Source organism: Aplidium turbinatum, chromosome 1 (assembly GCF_918807975.1).
Source record: "Aplidium turbinatum chromosome 1, kaAplTurb1.1, whole genome shotgun sequence".
NCBI classification, from domain to species: Eukaryota; Metazoa; Chordata; class Ascidiacea; order Aplousobranchia; family Polyclinidae; genus Aplidium; species Aplidium turbinatum.
Window position 1 is genome coordinate 7,646,945 of NC_137472.1, and position 18,958 is coordinate 7,665,902.

The 18,958-nt window shown below is 37.9% G+C and overlaps 1 protein-coding gene across 3 annotated transcripts; it reads right to left on the minus strand.

The window, feature by feature from the left end:
• Positions 1-1,206: 1,206 nt before the first annotated feature.
• LOC145775569 (C-type lectin domain family 17, member A-like) lies at positions 1,207-18,958 on the minus strand. 3 transcript variants are annotated; one of them, XM_082586877.1, is made up of 4 exons: positions 18,476-18,958; positions 17,170-17,214; positions 10,985-11,153; positions 1,207-2,561 (listed from the first exon to the last, which is right to left on the minus strand). In XM_082586877.1, exons 2-4 carry the CDS (start codon positions 17,207-17,209, stop codon positions 2,321-2,323), a joined length of 450 nt encoding a protein of 149 aa, XP_082443003.1. In that variant the 5' UTR covers positions 17,210-17,214; positions 18,476-18,958; the 3' UTR covers positions 1,207-2,320. The 3 variants fall into 3 exon arrangements, with proteins under 3 accessions (XP_082443003.1, XP_082443018.1, XP_082443010.1); XM_082586892.1 differs by lacking the exon at positions 18,476-18,958 and adding an exon at positions 17,624-18,324; XM_082586884.1 differs by lacking the exon at positions 18,476-18,958 and having other exon boundaries at positions 17,170-17,541.

Here is an 18,958-nt window from a genome sequence, read left to right on the forward strand (position 1 = left end):
AAATTTATCATATTACTGGGACATACCACTACTACATCCCAGCTGGCGATGCCTGTCATTTTTGCATTAATACAACGTTAGCTAACGTTGGATCGGTGTGGAAGTGGCGAGTTTAGCTGACTGGGGTCTAAAATTATCGCTTTATCAACGCAACTTTTATCAAAGCACGCTTGATATCATTAAGACATAACTTCCCTGGGTATAATTGAATTTCCGCAAGATGATGATGTTGTTTTTTGCTAGTTTGTTTTTTTGTCATTGTTTCATGTCGTCAAGTTATAGCCTATCTATTTTGTGAGTCGTGCAAGGCCTGGTGCGTTGCGCTTGAAATGGCTTTGCCCGTGGTAGGATTTCTTTGTGGGGTTTTCTTTGCCTGCCTTGCTCTTTGCTATGAGCTAAACGCATCAAGACGTGTTCCCCTTACGACCATCAGCACTCTTGATAACGCACCATGGCCGATCTTCATAGCAACTGTCCATACAAATCTTCAATATATCAGCTAAAGTTATGTAGGCTAATAAAGTTATAGCCTATAGGCTATATGTTTATTTGTTTTGTAACATTTTTTATTTTTTTAATTTTCCCTTTATATCTTAAATTTTTCTGAAGGTGTTGCGACCGTGCCAAATTTTTTTCAACTCAATAACTTACTTCGATCACAAGCACGTTTTAACGTTCGCGTTTTGTCGCTTCTACCTTTTTCTTGACCTTTGCTATGTTGATGTGTATTGTGTTGATATGATGGTCAGAAATAAAAAAACAACTGAACTGAACTGAACTGAAAAAACAACTGAACATTAAAATGCGTAAAATGAACATTCAAGAATACATTTAAAAAAAAATTACCGAAAAAAATTGGTTTTCAATGGCGCTGGCAAGGCCCAAAGTCCAATGTTTCATTTATTTTCATTTTTTTTCAAAATGACCAAAAAGTGCAAACACTGCTCGAGAATACGTCACAAAAGACAGCAATAACAAAAGCCACGTTACCACATCTGATGTTTTAAGATCTGAGGTTTTGAGCAAACTGTCTGATGTTTTGATGTTGAAATCTGATGTTTTGATGTACATACATACATAGCCTACAGTCAAATTGCCGGCAGTAACAACTGTTGCGTGATCAGCTGATTGCTCGTCTTTTGTGACGTAGGACTGTACAATCGCACGCTTTGCTGCTCAGGCCCATTCTGGTTTTGAAAGCTCAGACAAAAGTACGCGCGGAATGCTGATCAGACCGCAATGGGGCAACATTTTATTGAAAATCGTTTTATGGTAGCATGTTAAACACAAAGAACGTGGAAAATCGCCAAGTCAGGTTTTTCCTTTAGTATCCCTTTAATACAAGATGTTATTAATACGTACTGCGTTTTGATTTTATTATTCCGTCAGTGTCAAAAGTATTTAGCAACGAAATTTTGTTTTGATCTTAAATTTTAGTATCGTCTGCCAGATACAAATTTTTACTTAACATCAATTTCGTTTTGATCAAATAAAATTATTTTAAACCCAATCAGAAATAGGTTGAGTTTGACGCATAATAATAATAGTTGCGAATGAAATTATTGTTTATTTACATTAAACGTCGTAAGAATGACACATTGCTACGTCAGTTTATAATAATTACGTAAGTTTAGAGTTATTGTTCATACACACTGCTGCATTGCTTTGTGATTACAAAAAGAAACTAAAAGAAGTTATTAATATTAAGCTAAACAAAACTCATTTCAATGATTAATTATGTCTGCTGCATTGTCAAGTGGTAAAAGCCCTGACCATGGACTTCTAAATAGTAGCATCTGGACTGGAAACTCAGTGGGCAACATGAGGCCAAACAGTTGGTACAACAGTTGGCCAACAGTGGGCCAACAGGGTTAGTTACTTGGCTGTTGGCCCACTGTTGGCCAACTGTTGTACCAACTGTTTGGCCTCATGTTGCCCACTGAGTTTCCAGTCCAGATGCTACCATTTAGAAGTCCATGCCCTGACTCAGCATTAGAAAGATCGCCGGTTGGAAACCGCTCAAGAGTATGCGGGTGTGTCTTTAGCTGGGCACTTAAAAACCTAAAGTGGACACGAAGATTGACTTCCTTGCCTTCCCGTCCACTATTTAAACCTTCAATTACTGGACGCAAGCCTGGATACAACAAAAGCAAAATAATTAATTTTAAAACATGTTAGAGCAAGAATCAAGGTTATACGTATTATTAAAGTTTATGACCAATATTTCATAATGATAGTGACACGTGTTTTAGAAAACAATCGATAATAATATATTCTACTCGGGATTCGTATTGTTATTGATTAAAGTTCATTACATTGGTCACTTCCATTGTTTTTCGCACAGGGGTAAGGCGCCATGTGAGCATGGATAGTCGTGGGTGAGCAGGTGGGCATGGTTCATAAGTGCGCAATCCTCTTTATCACCACCACCTGGTTCTCCACTAAACCAAAAAGAATCAGTTACAAGATCGCCATTATTCCATCTCCACGTTCCCTCTACGTCGATATCACTCATTCCTATCCACAATACGTCTGTGGGGTTCAAAGCGTTCTTGATGATCCTGAGAATACAGTATACAAAGTACGAAAGCGGTGAGGCAGATAGGAAATAACCACAATCAACCATTGCTTTCAGGGCGGCATTTTATTCAATTGTGTTTTGTAATCAACTAAATTTAGGAAAGTATAACACTTTTTTTAACATAAAATATTTTCATAATTCGAATTCTTACTGTATCACAACAACCAAGCATTGAGTAGAAGTATTATTGAGTTGCAGATACTCTATTTGAAACCAGATTTTGAAATCATGTAAAGTCTTTTATCAAATTAAAGTGGTCATTGAAAAATTGAAGCAGAGAATTTACAATCAAGTAGATATTGTTGCCAGCCCAAAGCCATACCGATGTGGATCCAGAAGATGCAATCTATGCTTCATCGAAAAAGTGTTCATTGCTACTGCAGCTCCTTTTACAGTAGTTCAGGTGTTTTAAACTCAAATTGCTTTGAGGGCCAAACGAATATTTGTAAATTAACCCGAGTGCCGCAATACACAATAAGCAGTCAATAAACTAAAGCACAATATAAGAATGCACAAAGGACGAAGAAATCAAAACACATTGGAAAACAGAGGTGTAGGCCTACTGCCTCAGGTTTTCTGGACTTCTGGTCCACTAAAGCCTGTGACTCCGAACTCCACTCTTGCTCCAAATATTTTAGGGATGTAGACTCCAAACTCCACTCCGATTTCGCATACAAACCTCAAACTACAATCCAGGTTTTTCATGCTATAACACTTAAACCTTCCCTATCACCTCTCATGAAAAAAAGCACAGGCCCACTTTTTAATGAAAAAAATTACTGCTTGGTAAAGAAACCATAGAAGTGCACAAAATAACAACTGCCCCCAGTAAAGCGTAAATATTTGTATGTTGAAAGTATCAACTGGCAAAAATCATAATCCGGCTTCTGAACCTTCCAAGAATTTCAAGCTCCTACTTCAGTCCGACTGATATAATATAATAATAACAATATGACTTTCCAGCTCGCAATACAATGACGTGACAGTAGCCCTTGAAATTCGTGTGAAGGTTGATGGGCATTTTCAGATTTTTTGAGCAAATTTAGGGTAAATTTTAATTTTGTGCTTCCAAACAAAAATATATGAAACTTGAATGGTCACAGTATTGTTAATTTTGATAACTCAAATATGCCGCATGCAAATGGCGTGTTTAAGACCCTTGTTCTAGTTGCTTTATAAAGTAGCCTACTGTAGAAGAACTAATGTCGACTTGCAGAATCAATAGCAAAGTCAGTTAAAAAACTACAAATGGCATTAATTTATACTCTATACATTATTAGGATATTACTTGCTTTCGATATGTTGTAATTACCCGACATGTCAATTTATCAATAAAAACCAACTCTTCATCTTTTTCACTTAGTAAAACACTTTTGCCATTTGTTTTGCGTCATAATCAACAATTGTTCGGTATTTTTCATCTTTAACCATCGTTTCTGTGATTGGGTTGGCGCTTGGTACTTTTCAGAGCAATATTACTAAAGAACCATGCAATCAATACTTTTGAAGCTTTATGATATTTCCTAAAAATAACACTGGGGAACATACGTTTTGTTGACTTTGATCTGATGGTTGTTTTTGGCTAATTTTGTGGCGCTGAATTCAAAAATGACATTTTATTTATGGTTGTTTTATAAGCAAATTCCACTAAGAAGTTAGAAAGACTCTGTTAGGCATCCTATGTAACATGCATAAAAACGATTCACATTTTATATAAACGATTGCTATTGTGATCAAGTAATCAGCCATAAAAGTCATAGTCATGTAAACGTCATGGCAGAGCTAGCTCTGGAAGCAAGCAGGTGAGAAAATATGCGTCGGCCTAAGCCAAGTAAAACACTTAGAGCAGTGATTTTCAACTATTTCGTTCTTTCGTGGCTCATCTTTGTTGCAAACAAAGCTGTCGCCAATTAACTTTTTAAGCTAGAAAAAAAACTATTGAATAAGTACAAAAACTTCAAGCTACAAATGCCTCCTTAGGAAGCCAAGTGGCTCCTTGTGAGAACCACACTGTTGTGGTAACTTAAATCGTCGTCCGTATATGAGGAGGAGCATGCATGTTTTATTGCCTATTGGTAATAGATATGAATTATGTTTCTTCATAGTTTGACACTCTGTAATATTGTGCTTCCTACTACACTTTAATTTGTGTAAGGTTTTGCTTCTTTTATTTGTTTATTTTGCTTTATATTTATTGTTGCCTTTTAAAAGGACACCGGCCACATGGCCACATTTTTTTGGTTGTTTGTAACACTGTCAAAGAATATTGAACATCGTGTAAAAAGAGCACATTGTTCCTATGGAAGACTTAACCATCGCGTTTTCAACAACCATGCTATATTTATCCGCACAAAAATTATGGTCCTACGGGCAGTCGTTCTATCCACTCTTCTCTATGCTTGTGAAACCTGGACATTATACCGCCGTTACATCAAACGTCTTGAAAATTTTCAGCAGAGGAAACTGGGTCAAATGCTAGTCACTCGTTGGGAAAATTGTCTCACCAAAAATGCAAGCCTTGATCGCGCTAGGTTGCCCAGTTCAGAAGCCACCATATTGCAACACTGCCTTCGCTGGACAGAACATGTCATGAAAAGGAACAACGAGGAGGGACAACTAGAGACAGAAAACCCCCCTCCAGAAGACCAAGAATGAGATACAAAAATCAGCTGAAAGTTTCCTCAACCATGCAAACATTGATCTAGATTCATGAAAAACCTTGCTAGTGACAGATTACTCTGGAAAAAATAATCTAAGGAAGGCACGGAAATTTTCGAAAAAAAAGGATACAAAAAGCCCAAGAAAAACGAACACTAGAAAAGTTAAAACTACCACGTATCTCCCTCCATACAATTCTTACCTCCATAGAATGTGACTTTTGCCCACGTCTTTTCCATCATACACTGGCCTCCAAAGCGATATATGACATCACCATCCAAAGCCAAATTCGATTTGATGACGAAACCAATGCTCGGTCACGAGCTGGAGCCGACGACTGTCAGTGGCGCATCGCTATGGTTTGTGCCGCCCGTGGTGGACCATGATTTTGCACCCCTGAACGCGTGAAGTAGGAACCAGCAAATAGAATTCGAGCCAAATACATTTAAAAAAAGATTTTGTCTATGCTTTTTCGTTTACGTTTAAAAATATTCTACTGCCACAAGCTTCCGACCGGGGGGGAGACTGCCAACTTGGGGGGACACCTCCCACTAGCTACACCGATGGTTACCGTGAATATAATATGTTCATACAATAACTTTGAAACGTCCTTCAAGAAAGATCTGACAAATTTCTACCGAAACAAACACCTTCTTATGTTAAGGTATCGCGAGATTTACATTTGACTATGTGGCCGGTGTCCTTTTAAAAGGCAAACAAAAAAATGCATCAAAAAAGCAAAAATGATCAAATTTTTTTAAACTAGTTCAAAAGTTATGACAATAGGCTACAACTTTGTGGCTGAAATATTTCCTAAAAATACCAATGGGTACTTTTGGCGGCTTTTAATGGGTTAAGCTATGCTCGGAAAAACAATAAGACTTTGCATATGTTGATTGTAAGTTGTAGAGCCTAAACGTGACATGATAGAAGAAAACTAGCGAAAAATTTAAAATCAGCTTACAAAATTAGCCTAAATCAAATGGGTAATCAAAGGCAATAAAAGTAAAAATCAAAATTGTTCCCTTGCGTTATTCAAGGGTTTATTCCACTAGAAATGACGTTGCTATTGTACATAGTTTGCTATTGCTATTGTACAAGGTTCCGTAGAAGCTAGGAGAAGGCATACGATAAACCAATGCTGAAAAATATGTTAATTTAAGTTGTTTTGTACAACCAATACAATTTGTTTGACTTTTACCTATGAACAAAGCGAAACTTTTTTACAGCATTTTCAGTCTATTTCATCAAACAAACAAACAGCTAAATTCTTGTTGATTTTATTGTCGTAGAACAACAACCAGCGAATTCTTGAATCCTCAAAAACTTTTGTTGGTTCAGTTGAAATGTTGTTGAAATATTTAATCAAAACCACAAAGTGGAGAATTCTATAAAATATTAATGTTGCGTATCTAAACTGCTCTATTTTTGTAGAAAAACACCGGCAGCTAAATTGTGCTTTGAAAAGCATTGCGCGTATTGCAGCAGCATTGAATTGCTGCACAAACGGTAATTTATACAGTTGCTTAAAAGATTACAATATTTTCGTTGTTACTTAAACAAGGGTTTTCTGTAAAAATGTTTTAATATCATTTCATTAGAAGCACTACTGCGATTAACTCAATAAATTTACTGCACTGTATATCATTCATCGAAAAATTGGTCTACAAAAGTATATTTTCCAAAAGCTTACAACAAATGGTACAAAGAAGAGTACTGTTTTTCTTGGCAGTCAACACAATACTGAGCACTCATTAGAACAGTGAACTATTGCGATTCGCTAACCATGCTGGTATAGATTCCACGCTAGCCATTTGTACTATCTAATCAACTATTTGTTTCTCGGCAGCTGATTGAAGCCATGATCGTCAGCATCACATCACTAATTTTGCTACAGACTATCGATAACCGCCAACCGGCCAATTGCACGTTTGTGTCATTTGGAGCAAAGTTATTGCCGTTGGTTGGCTAAAAAACATCTGAAATCAATGCATTTGTTTTGTAATGTATCGTGACATAATCTATCAGTTAGTGGCTTATGTGACTTTTTGTTTTCGAATACATTTCCGCGCCATAAGATTGGCCTTTGCACTAATGCTGTCAGCTGCAAAGTTATATGATCTGACTGCGTCTCCAACGCTATACCACACTTAACCCTTTCATTCCCAGGGTTGCCGAACGGCAACAACAACTTTTGTGATGCTTTTCTCCCTTATCTGCTGTCATTCGGCAACATTGGGAAGATAAGATCACAAACAGAACCTATTTAGACTGCTTTAAGACTTTTGTTTCGCTTGACTGGTTTTTCGTTTTTATGTTTTGCTTTATCAAACACACGTGTTCAGTGTGGTGGTTGAAGCTACTGAAAGTGCAGTATTGTAAGTGATAATATGTGAAGGATAGACAGGCTATATTCGGCAATTTTGTTTGAGAACAAGTTGATTAGTGATGGTACAGTATAATAATCGGAAGAGCACACTTACGTTGCGTTTCAGAATTATTTGTTTTTCGATGTTGCCGATCGGCAACAATGGGAGGTTAGGCAAGTGAGTGTAAGTGTTTTGCTGAAACTTTAAGTATTGATGTTAGCTTTGTTTATTGCGGCTTATCTGTCAAAAATTACTGTTCAGTTACTAGTGCTACCTTTATATGAAAGGGCGAAGAGATTTGGAGTTGATGATGCAATTAATTACATTTTGCTCCCTGATGGGATCGAGTCAGATGAGGAAGATGGCGATGAAGGAGATGAGGAAATGTATTGTGATGATGATGTTGTTGTCCCGGATTATAATCCAGATCAAGCATACCTCCAGAAATGGAAGCTACAGCTCAGCAAGTCAAAGACAGTGTCGGCGGCCTTCCACCTTAACAACCGGGAGGCACAGCGTGAGATAAACATCAAGATTGATGGGGAACGCCTGCCCTACTGTGTCGAACCTACATACCTCGGCATAACCCTGGACAGGTCACTCACGTACCGCCGGCACTTGAAGTCACTGCGCAAAAAACTATCTACACGCGTCGCACTTTTGAGGCGATTGGCGGGTTCCGGATGGGGAGCTGGTGCTAAAACTCTTCGTACAGCTACCCTAGCCCTTGTTCATTCCACCGCTGAGTACTGCGCGCCGGTCTGGTGTCGTAGTTCTCACACCCACCAGATTGATACCGCCATCAACGACGCACTGCGTACTGTGACTGGATGCCTGCGTCCCACTCCAACGGACTGCCTACCCATCCTAGCAGGCATCCAACCCGCTGAGCTACGCCGTAAAGGAGCCACAATTTCTCTCGCTCGCCACGCTTTGGACCCGGACCATCTCCTCCATGCAACATTCAAGAGACCACCACCTATAAAGCAGCGGCTGAAATCAAGACGCCCCTTTGTGCCTGCCGCACAACAACTCCTTAAGAACGCAGCAGAAGAACTTAGTTTAAGTGCGGCACACTGGACGAACCACATGTGGAACACGGAGTGGCAAAATCACACCTCCACGCTCCGTGACTTCATACCCGACGTCGATCCCCGTCCACCAGGGATGTCCCTCGCAAGGCTTGCGTGGGTCAGGCTTAACCGCCTGCGAACTGGCGTCGGCCGCTTTCGTTCGGACCTGCACAAGTGGGGCCTGGCTCCTTCATCAGAATGCGAGTGTGGTGCCACGGAACAGACCGCAGACCATGTCATCCACCACTGCCTAATACACCGGCCTCCACACGGTGCGCATGGTCTGAGAATCCTGGACGACGAGACTGCTGAGTGGCTGAAGATTTCCTGCCCTCCAATCTAGCCTGGAAAGATCGCTCATACGCCATCATCATCAGATGAGGATGATGGCGATGAAGGAGATGAGGAAATGTATTGTGATGATGATGTTGTTGTCCCGGATTATAATCCAGATCAAGATATAACTGCTGGGTCATTATAAGTTGAAATGGAAGAAGTGGTTGTCTCTGTCGATGAGGAAGAAGATCAAGCATTGGCAGTATCGCTTCTGCTCTAACTTTGGCAGGAAAGAATAGGATGAAACGTGGAAGACCATCTCTGAATGATGAAAGCCCATCTTCATCAAAGAAGACCAAGAAAGCTCTACCTGTTGCAGATGTGTAATATGATGGTGTTATAGTCGTCATTTTATTTACGTTGAATATATGTAACTCGTGACCAGCGTCACTACATAATCACCGTTCAGCGTTTTCTGGTACAGACGTTGGAATTGATTACCACCGCACTGCGCGTGTAATCAATTGAGCGTTCTGTACCACGTTCCTCAGTTGATTGTTTTGCGTTTCTTTCTTACTATATATTGCGTTGATTTTATACACTGAATCAGTAAGTAACAAGAGGTAAATGGTTTTCTCACTTGGTTGGCTATCGCTACAATTATTATTGTTTATTTTATATTAAACGTCTGGAAATACAACAGACATTTAACTGGCGTCGCCGGCAGGATCTTTACAGAATTTCTACAGGATTTTAGAAACATGGAGAAACTGATCGAAGTCCTGCAACAACAAATTGCCAACCAAGAACGCCAGACGAAGGAGCAAATTGCCAGACAAGAAGAACGTCACCAAGAACAAGTACAACGTCACCAAGAACAAATTCCAACGTCTGTACCATGGTGTTTCCGCCCGGGCCCGAACCGGGGACCTTTCGCGTGTCAGGCGAACGTGATTGCACCACTGGCCTCTTTCTGGCGCAAAAAGAATGCGGTGCAGATACTGGCCAGTGGCCATCAAGCTACACGCGGGTGAAGTGGAGCAAATGCCTCGTGGAGTCTGCTTGAATGAAAGAAACAACTGATTTTCTTTCACACCAAGTGATTTTGGTCAGCGGGACACCCTTTGACGCAAGACATCACTGTTACTGCGGTTATATGCGTTTATGTTTAATTTCTCAACATGCAGTACACAGAAACATTGAAATTTCTTTCAGAAATTATAAAGTGTTTTTGTGAAATATTACAGATATCCATACCATTTCTTCCCAATGTTGCCAAATGGCAACATTTCGCTGTTGCTATAACAACCAACATTTTTTTTTTTTTTTTAGATTTTATATTCGGATGTTAAAAATAAAACATGGCCTGAATTTAAAATTTTTTGAAATACAGGAAAATAATTCGGGAAAGAAAGGGTTAATTGTTCTACGCTAACCACAAATGGATTTTTCTATAGTCTTGTTGCACAAAATACATATCTGGCTAAATAAGGAAGATATTCTAAATTAAATTATTCAAGGTGTGCACAAAAATGCCAGTATGGGGGTCCATCGCAAGTCCGACGTCAACTCCGCTTTCATTTGCCTGAAGGATGAAAATCTAAAGCAATGAAACTGGCCAGTCACACTTAATTATCCAGTAATCAAGAACCGAATACGTCAAATACAAGTAAAACACAAATATGACCAATCACCATAAGAATTGCTTTTCACGATGTGTTTTAGAACAAATTGCAAAACTTTTCGCAGCTTTGCCAAATAATTTATTTGCTCGCTGTAAAGATTTCATAGATTTGCTTGCCGAATTTTCGAGATAAACGAGCTGAAAGTTCTTTGTCAAACCGACCGCAGTCTGCATGTCAATTAGCTTACAGAAAATACAGTTATATATATTTTCACATTTCACGTTATCAGTTGATTGCTTTTCATCAGTTGGTAGCAATCCTGCTTTTCTTGTTGATGCTTTTGTTTGGTCAATTGTATAATTATGATGCTATAAATCTTGCAAGCCTTGTTTGCAGCCTCACCTTCTATTGTCCATACTTTGGACGCCGTAAACTGCCACATCAGCTCCAATTGCTTTACACAACTGTCTGCTTGCTGCATAAGATTGACGAGAGCTAAATAGTTTGTATTGGTATCCATTTGATAGTCCAAACCATCCGTCATCTAATCTTACAAATACGTTGCGGAGTGCTAGAAAAGGAGTTATATAACGTTTAATTTTAAGTTAAAATTGGCAATTAAACTAATCTGCTTACTTTAATCTTTAGGCTACTATTATTTAGTCTATTGCTTTAGGCTGATTAAAACTTTTTTATAACGATTTTGCCGTTGTCGGCATGTTAAATTACAAACTTTCGTCACAAGCTCAGAAGCAAGTGCTTGCGTAGATGCCGTTATGGCAATGGCTTTGATGAAAAAGATTACTACATAGACCAAGTTAGGATGCTGCAGAAATTTGCTGACCTGGCCTATAAAAAGTTTACAAGGCAGTGAATATTCTTCCACTGCTTGGTTCCTTGATACTACCAATTTTGCAAAATTCGATAGAAAAGGTTAAGATTTTTTTCAAAGGGAAAATTACTTAATCCTACCTTAATACGAGCTGTTTTCGTACGCGGAAAGTACGGGTCCACGTCTTTTAGGCGCTGACAGTTAGGCGCTGGTCTAATAGGCGCGCACACTGTGGCGTCTGGATATTTAGGTGCGGAGCAATGTGGCGCCCGTTCATTTAGGTGCTATTCCTAGTAAAGTCTGTAGATTGTATCAGCTTAGCAGGTAGGGGCGTACGGCAATGCTTTTCACACAAAATATTATATTGAACAGGAAAATATATTGTTTTGTTAATGCGTGTGCGTTGTTGGTCATGGCTTCAGTGAGTGAAGTTGCTTAATCCGCCAATGCTTTTTCACACAAAATGTTATATTCAACAGAAAAAATATATGGGTGAAGCTGCTTAAACCGGGAATGATTTTCACACAAATTGTTATATTGAAGAGAAAAATATGTCATGACTTCAGTGAGTGAAGATGCTTAAACCGGCAATGATTTTCACACAAAATGTTATATTGAACAGAAAACTATGTTATGGCTTCCGTGAGTGAAGCTGCTTAAACCGGCAATGATTTTCACATAAAATGTTATATTGAACAGAAAAAATATGTTGTTTTTTTAATGCGGGTGTTCAGCATTTATTTCTTGTTAGTCCAGGTTTGCGTCGACGAAAGCTTTATCAATAAATTATTCAAGTTTCCGAACATGTATGAGTTCACTTTTAGTTAGGTCAAATAATAACTACACTAAACATCAGTAAAAAATGTACTGTAGCCTATATTCAACCGGGCGGTAGGCTTAAGTGAAGAGTAACTTAGTTTTCCGTCAAAACCCCGACTAGGTTTAATAATGAGCGAAGTCCCACCATTATGCTTGAAAAAATTGCTGCTGATGGCTTCATGTATACGTTGCAGTGTTTGATTGCGCATTTTTCGTAGGCTATTTATTAATTGTTTAATAAAAATCTTCATCCTTCCACCTCGTGTAGCCTACCTTCTCAAACAAAAGAGCTTGCTGTGGGTTCTTTGCTGTAGCCCAGGCTACTTGCAAAGTCAGGCACTGCACACCAAAATTTTAACCACCCGCTTCAATATAGGCTAAGGTATGATTTTTTTTACTGATGTTTAGTGTATTATAGTTATTATTTGACTTAACTCTTTCGCAACCACCGAGGTCAAGACATTTAATCTAAATAACCAGACATTTTTCACACAAATCTGTTGTACATATTTACGCCGTAAAAACATCTCATGTGATCGACGTAGACGCACAATCTTGACATCAAATGAAAGCATACATCTTCAGCTATCCGAAGATGCAAAGCTTTGCAATAAAATTTAAAACATTCAATGTACAACTAGCAACTTTCCATACGGTGTTTTTTCTAATTTCTAAAAAAATTAAAAGTTGGCAGAAAAGTGTACTTCATTATAATCTTTACTACCCAAGCATGATAAAATAATTTGAAAATATATGTAGTTTAATTGAATGCCAAAACAATTCTGCACATGAGAAAAATTTTACTTCGTTTCTGCGCGCAATGCTTTAGGAGGTACAGCAGAATGATTATGGAGAAAATTTGGAAAATTTTAAGCAAAAAGTTTACGTAATTTAGCCTACAGTCTTTTTGATCGAGAAACATTTTGTGTGAAAAGCATTGCAGGTTTAAGCAGCTTCACTCACGGAAGCCATGATATAATTTTCTGGCAAGCTGCCATGCTGATACAATCTACATACTTTACTAGGAATAGCACCTAAATGACCGGGCGCCACAGTGCTCTGCACCTAAATATCCAGACGCCACAGTGTGCGCGCCTATTAGACCAGCGCCTAACTGTCTGCGCCTAAAAGACTTGCTCCCGAAAGTACGTCACGGGCTATCTTGGCCCGTGCTATTTAATCGCTAATAACGGGAGCTATGAAAATCACAGAGCCAAAATATTTTACAAGGTAGTAGCCATGTGTATTGTTCGTATAGAAATTAAATTTTTACTAAACAAGCTTATTGAAATAAAGTGTTTGAGATGAAAAAACGTCAGAAAGTTGGTTCTAACTCTAATTTCTCCAAAATAGCTTCAAAATTGAAATTTTGAATTATAACATAGAGTAATGCTAAACTAAAAAAAATTACTTTTGCTCATAAATATAAAGAATTTTTGGGCGTTTTTACATTTCTAAGTAATTGCACTAACATTTATATTGCACTAACATTAAATTATATATATCTAGCATTGCACGAAAATGTCTAGCAACCTGAGATGAAATACTTATTGTGAAGGGAAGGAAGGCAGAAAAATGACCAGTGTACTGTAGGTTTAAAAAATTTGCAAAGAACAAAAACTAAAAGTCAAGAAATTTCACAATTCTAGCATATTTCCTTCTGTGAAATATTTCTCTACTAGAGTGGGGTGTCCTCATAAAACCCCGTGTCGCTACAGATAGGGTTAAATACTCAGAAGTTTTTTTTATGTTGATTTAAGCAGTTTTAGACAAGCGAACATTTTTTGCCATAAGTAAATGCTAATTTTGGAATAAAGGTCACTTAACCCTTTATTTGCCATCTATTATTTTAAACTTACCCTAGGTTTCTACTGAAATTTTCTTAACTAGTGCCTTTCAAATTGTGTGTTGTTAGAAATTTTGAAGAGCACACTGACGTAATTTTAAAATTAATTCTGTAATTCAAATAGAAAAAATATAAAGTTTTTTGTATTGATTGTCATTACTTCAATCTGCAAAGTTTCGGGCTATGAAAAAAGCTGCGACTGAATCATGACTTTTGCTGATCTGTGTTCGAATCCAACGGAGTCTACAGTCAGTTGTTAAACTTGTATTACAGTTTACAGAGGATGTTTGTTGTTTTATTGCACGTCCTGGTGGCTTCTGCTTGAAAAAAGTATTTGCAGCCTTACTTTTCCAGTAAAGAGCCTGCCCTGTCGTAAATGGCACTCTAGCTGTCACAACAAACGATGAAGCTTAGTTGCGTAATTATACAAAGATTTGAAGCAGTCGCGTCATGTTGATTTTGACATTTACATATTTTGTGGCGGCCAAAATTAACATGATACAGTTTACACTAATAAGATTTAATAAGATTTTATTTGCATCGAGTTGAAGATTTAGATTAAGTGGACATGAAAGCAAAGAAGCCAATGTTCGTGTCCACCTTTAGGTATATTTTTAAATGTCTGGCTATATTTTTAAATGTCTATTTTCAAAAAGCACATCCTGTAGACCAGGGGTGACGAACCTTATTGCGGTCGCTTATAGAACTTTGTCAATTACACATGAGTTATCGGGCCACACAACTTTTTAATCGTAACTTACTATGAAATCTTTTAGAAGCGACTCAAGATATTATTCATGAAAAGTAACAAACGGCAGATGAAAGTAATAAAACCCACACAGTTGAAATTATCTTACGCAGAATCGAAACATACAACAGTAAAAAATAAAAACAAATCAACTTGAGCAAAAAGGATAGAGCAACAGTACTTGCACTGATAATGAAGACAGTGTAATTTTCGAAGCGTTTGCTTTCATATGAGTATAATTTCTTCTTTTTTTGGCTCTATTCTTTTTGCTCAAGTTGACTAAACGTTTCGACCATTATGCTCCGAAACAACAAATCAGTTAATAAATCTCGTTTTCAAACAACAAACAAAAGCCCATGCAAATCATAGCTTACAGCTGAAGCTATCTAATGCAGCATTGAAGCATAAAATATTTAAAAAATAGCATAGAAGCATTGAATTTTTTTGCTTAGTGGGATTTTTAGAAAGTTTTTTTGCTTGACTAAGCGTTCAATATTAGGTTGAACAGACGATGTGGCAACCCTCAACTGCATACTAAGATTTTTATCTGTCAGTCTCGACCTGTAACGACTTTTTGTAAAGTGCATTTTAGAAAAGAACTGTATGCATAGGTACGTGCTGTCGAAAACAGATGACCATTTGAGAGCGTGAGCTCTCAAGTTTGAAAACTCTTCCTTTGATAAACATACACGATAAAATTCAAGCAACTGCTTGTTCACATCCATCGCTTTTAGCGTCTGTCATCACTCTGTAGTTTTATGAGTTCAAGTTGGAGCTCATAGGGCGCAGAAGCAGGTGTAACATTGAAGGGGATAGAAAAGATATCAAGCTCCAGTTCTTTGCTTTTAATATCCTGAAATCTAACATTAAAACTTTCCAAAAGAGTTGAACATTCCAAAGCGTATTGAGTACATGAAGTTGGATTGCGTTTTTTCAATGTATGAAAATGCGCGCAATTGTTATCTTTCAACTGATTTCACCAAAGGCTCAGCATTGACATGAAAGATGTAACCTTGGAAAACATCGAGTGCAACAGTTGATCTGGCCCTTGAAGTTGGACATTTAAGTCGTTTAAATACTTAGTGACATTTAAATACTTAGCAAAGGAAAGGTGTGCCAGTGAAGGCATAAAACAGTTTTGAGATGTCTTTTGTCTTTAATGCATGAGCGATTGTGAAATTGTTTTGCGGGCCACACAAAATTCTTGGACGGGCCGCATGCGGCCCGCGGGCAGCAGCTATAATAGCATCTGGACTGGAAGCCAAACGCTAGGCTTCATCTTGCACGGCAAACAGGATTGCCATTTTGGCGGTTTTAACGCCACATTTGAGAAATATAGTTTCGGGAGAGAGTTTGCTTTTTTATACCAAAGACAGGCAAGACACAACAATAGCACAGGGTTGAGCATTACAACAGTATATTACATATTTACAAATAGTTCAACATTCAAACGTTTTCGACTTAACTTAAGTCCTCATCAGGAATCTGTAAATAATTATAAACTACAATAAATTTCACTTCTTGACAGTGACTACCGTAACTAACTAACTAACTAACTAACTAAACAACTCACTAAAAGCATCGAGAAACACGCAACGATTAAAAGCAATGGAGTGGAAAACATACAGACAGACGAAAAATTACATTAAGAAAAGGCAACTGCATGACTAAGTTACAAATGAATTTGCACCACGGGGTACGTGATACAACTAATAAATATTGAGGAGAATGGAGGCGCCACCGGCAAATAATTGTTTGTTTAAATTTGGATTGTAGCGTTTGATTAACAGCGCTTCCTGAATTTTTGTGTCAAATTGGGATTTGCCTTTGCGTAAAATTTTAAATGAGTCAGCAGAGAATTTTTGATCTGTGCAAAAAGAACAATCCATGATATGGTCCTTGATGGCACTTTTCTTTAAGTCTCTAAAGTTCAGATGCTCCCGTACTCTCGTGGTCAAATGTCTGGTGCTCCCGTACTCTCGTTTGAGAAAATTGACGGTTTTTTAATGCGTTTGGTAGGCTACTCTGGCATTTTAGTAAGTTATATTTTCAGCGTTTTTTTTTTAATTTTTTTTTTGCATTGTAAATAGTCTAAAAAAACACTGTTTTATCAATGCGCAGTAACCCATTCACAAAACATCAGATTTGAAAAGGCAACTTTTTCCGAATGTTATGATGCTTTTCACAATATTGCATTTTGGGTTGATTTTGTCAGCAGCATGATTACTACCATAGCCTAAGGTGTTGCGATCGTGCCATATTTTAATTTGAAAATGTATTCAAACTAAGCGTTAACAAGTCCAAGCATTTATTTTGGTTTAATATAAGCTATTTGTTTTTACCTGTAATTTTGGATTCCAATATGTTTTCTATAACCATCATTTTATCTGAAAAATAAGTTCAAAAATTCAACTGCTAACATTTGGAATATAAATTATGGGAAAGTGATGCTTCATGTTGGTTCAAGCTGCAAGCAGCGAGAGTAATAACTTGGAAAAATTAATAAAACGTTTATTTTGCAAGATGGTAGTTATGCCACGCGTTGTCATTAGTTATGCCAACGCGTTGTCATACTAAATGTTTGTAACTTGTCGCACAAACAAAATGGACGTGCACTTGCATACAAGTATACGTCCATTTTCGTTAGACCACTGGATTGATGATGATTTTATAATAATTTGTGTGAAAAGCAAACTACAAGTATTCAACAAGCGATCACATTCGTGTACAACTAACTGCCAATCATTTTTTGTGAAGTTAAACCACTACAGAAAATATAATTTTGAAAGTTGTCACCTAAAAAGCAATTTAGATTTCTCTGAAATTCGCAGTGCTGTTTGACAAATGGCTCTCTGGCACCAGATTTGTTTATTGTTGTGCATGACTACGCCTTACAGACAAGGGCTCCGAGAGGGGGGGAAGTCGGGCAACTTTTCTCTCTAGCACAACATTGTAACGGAAAAGCAAGTAGTTTTTCGCTCTTTCAAATTTGAGGGAGGCCCATTTCTGCCACTAAATTATTAAAGTACCAACTTGAAAAATAAACAAATTTTTGAATGAAATAGGCAGTTACAAGTATTTTTCGATCATGGTAGATCCTACTTCAGATGTTTCCCATCAGAAAAAATCAATCTCGTATTAAGGTAGACTATGTTAAACTCGTGTAATTTGATGCTGTTAAGCCTACTGATTTTTGCATCATCAAAGGGTTTCTATTGTTTTAACTTAAAACCTGGTGCTGCTGCGTTTAGCTAAACGTGTAGCCTACTATTTTTGCTTGACCAACTGAACCTTGACTTCAAAAACTGCGTTGGCCACTATCCAGGCATATTGATCCAACATGTCTAAAAAGATTAAAAATGTTCAAGCAAGATTCAATTTAAGGCAGGGGTTCTTAACCTTTTTTGTCTCGTTTACCCCTTGCCGAATGAAAAAAGTAAAATTTACCCCCACCGTTTTGGTGGCCCCTTGTGATGTCATCGTATCCAGTCAACCATGCGAACCTTTTTTTTTAATCATTCATTCTATTTGAATAAGAGTACTGATGAAGCCAAGCCGCCTTTACGGCGCCGAAAGCTCTACCAATAATTTTTATAGTTACCAAACCTGGTTGATTTTTTATTGACATCCTTTTTTGGCTGAATTTACCTTGCAAATCTCAAAAACAAGCTGTTTATTTTCCGAAGACACGATTGTTCTTGACGGGGTCCAGTGAAAAATAATGTCTACTCCAATGTCTTAAATAACTATGATAAAAGCACACAAGAATGTTTAAGGTTTTTTCTTTTATTAATTGCTGATACGCAATTTTAACAGTCAATCAGTGAGGCTTTTGTGCTTGCTTTCCACGAACAATTTTGGAGATTCTTGAAACAGTCATTCTTCTTCTCTCGTATTGTCGCTATATGTCAGGGCATCCATTGGTTAGCCACTGCCTGGTGTCGTCATCGATGGAAATTAGACCTTCCATACCATGGGGTGGTCTATATAGCCGGCAATCCATGATAATGTGGGCTGCCGTCTGCATTTCGCCACACTCACAAGCAGCACTCTCTGCCAAGCCCCAACGCAACATGTCTGCACTAGAGATGCAGCGAACCCAAAATTTTTATCCGCACACCGCACCGCAAC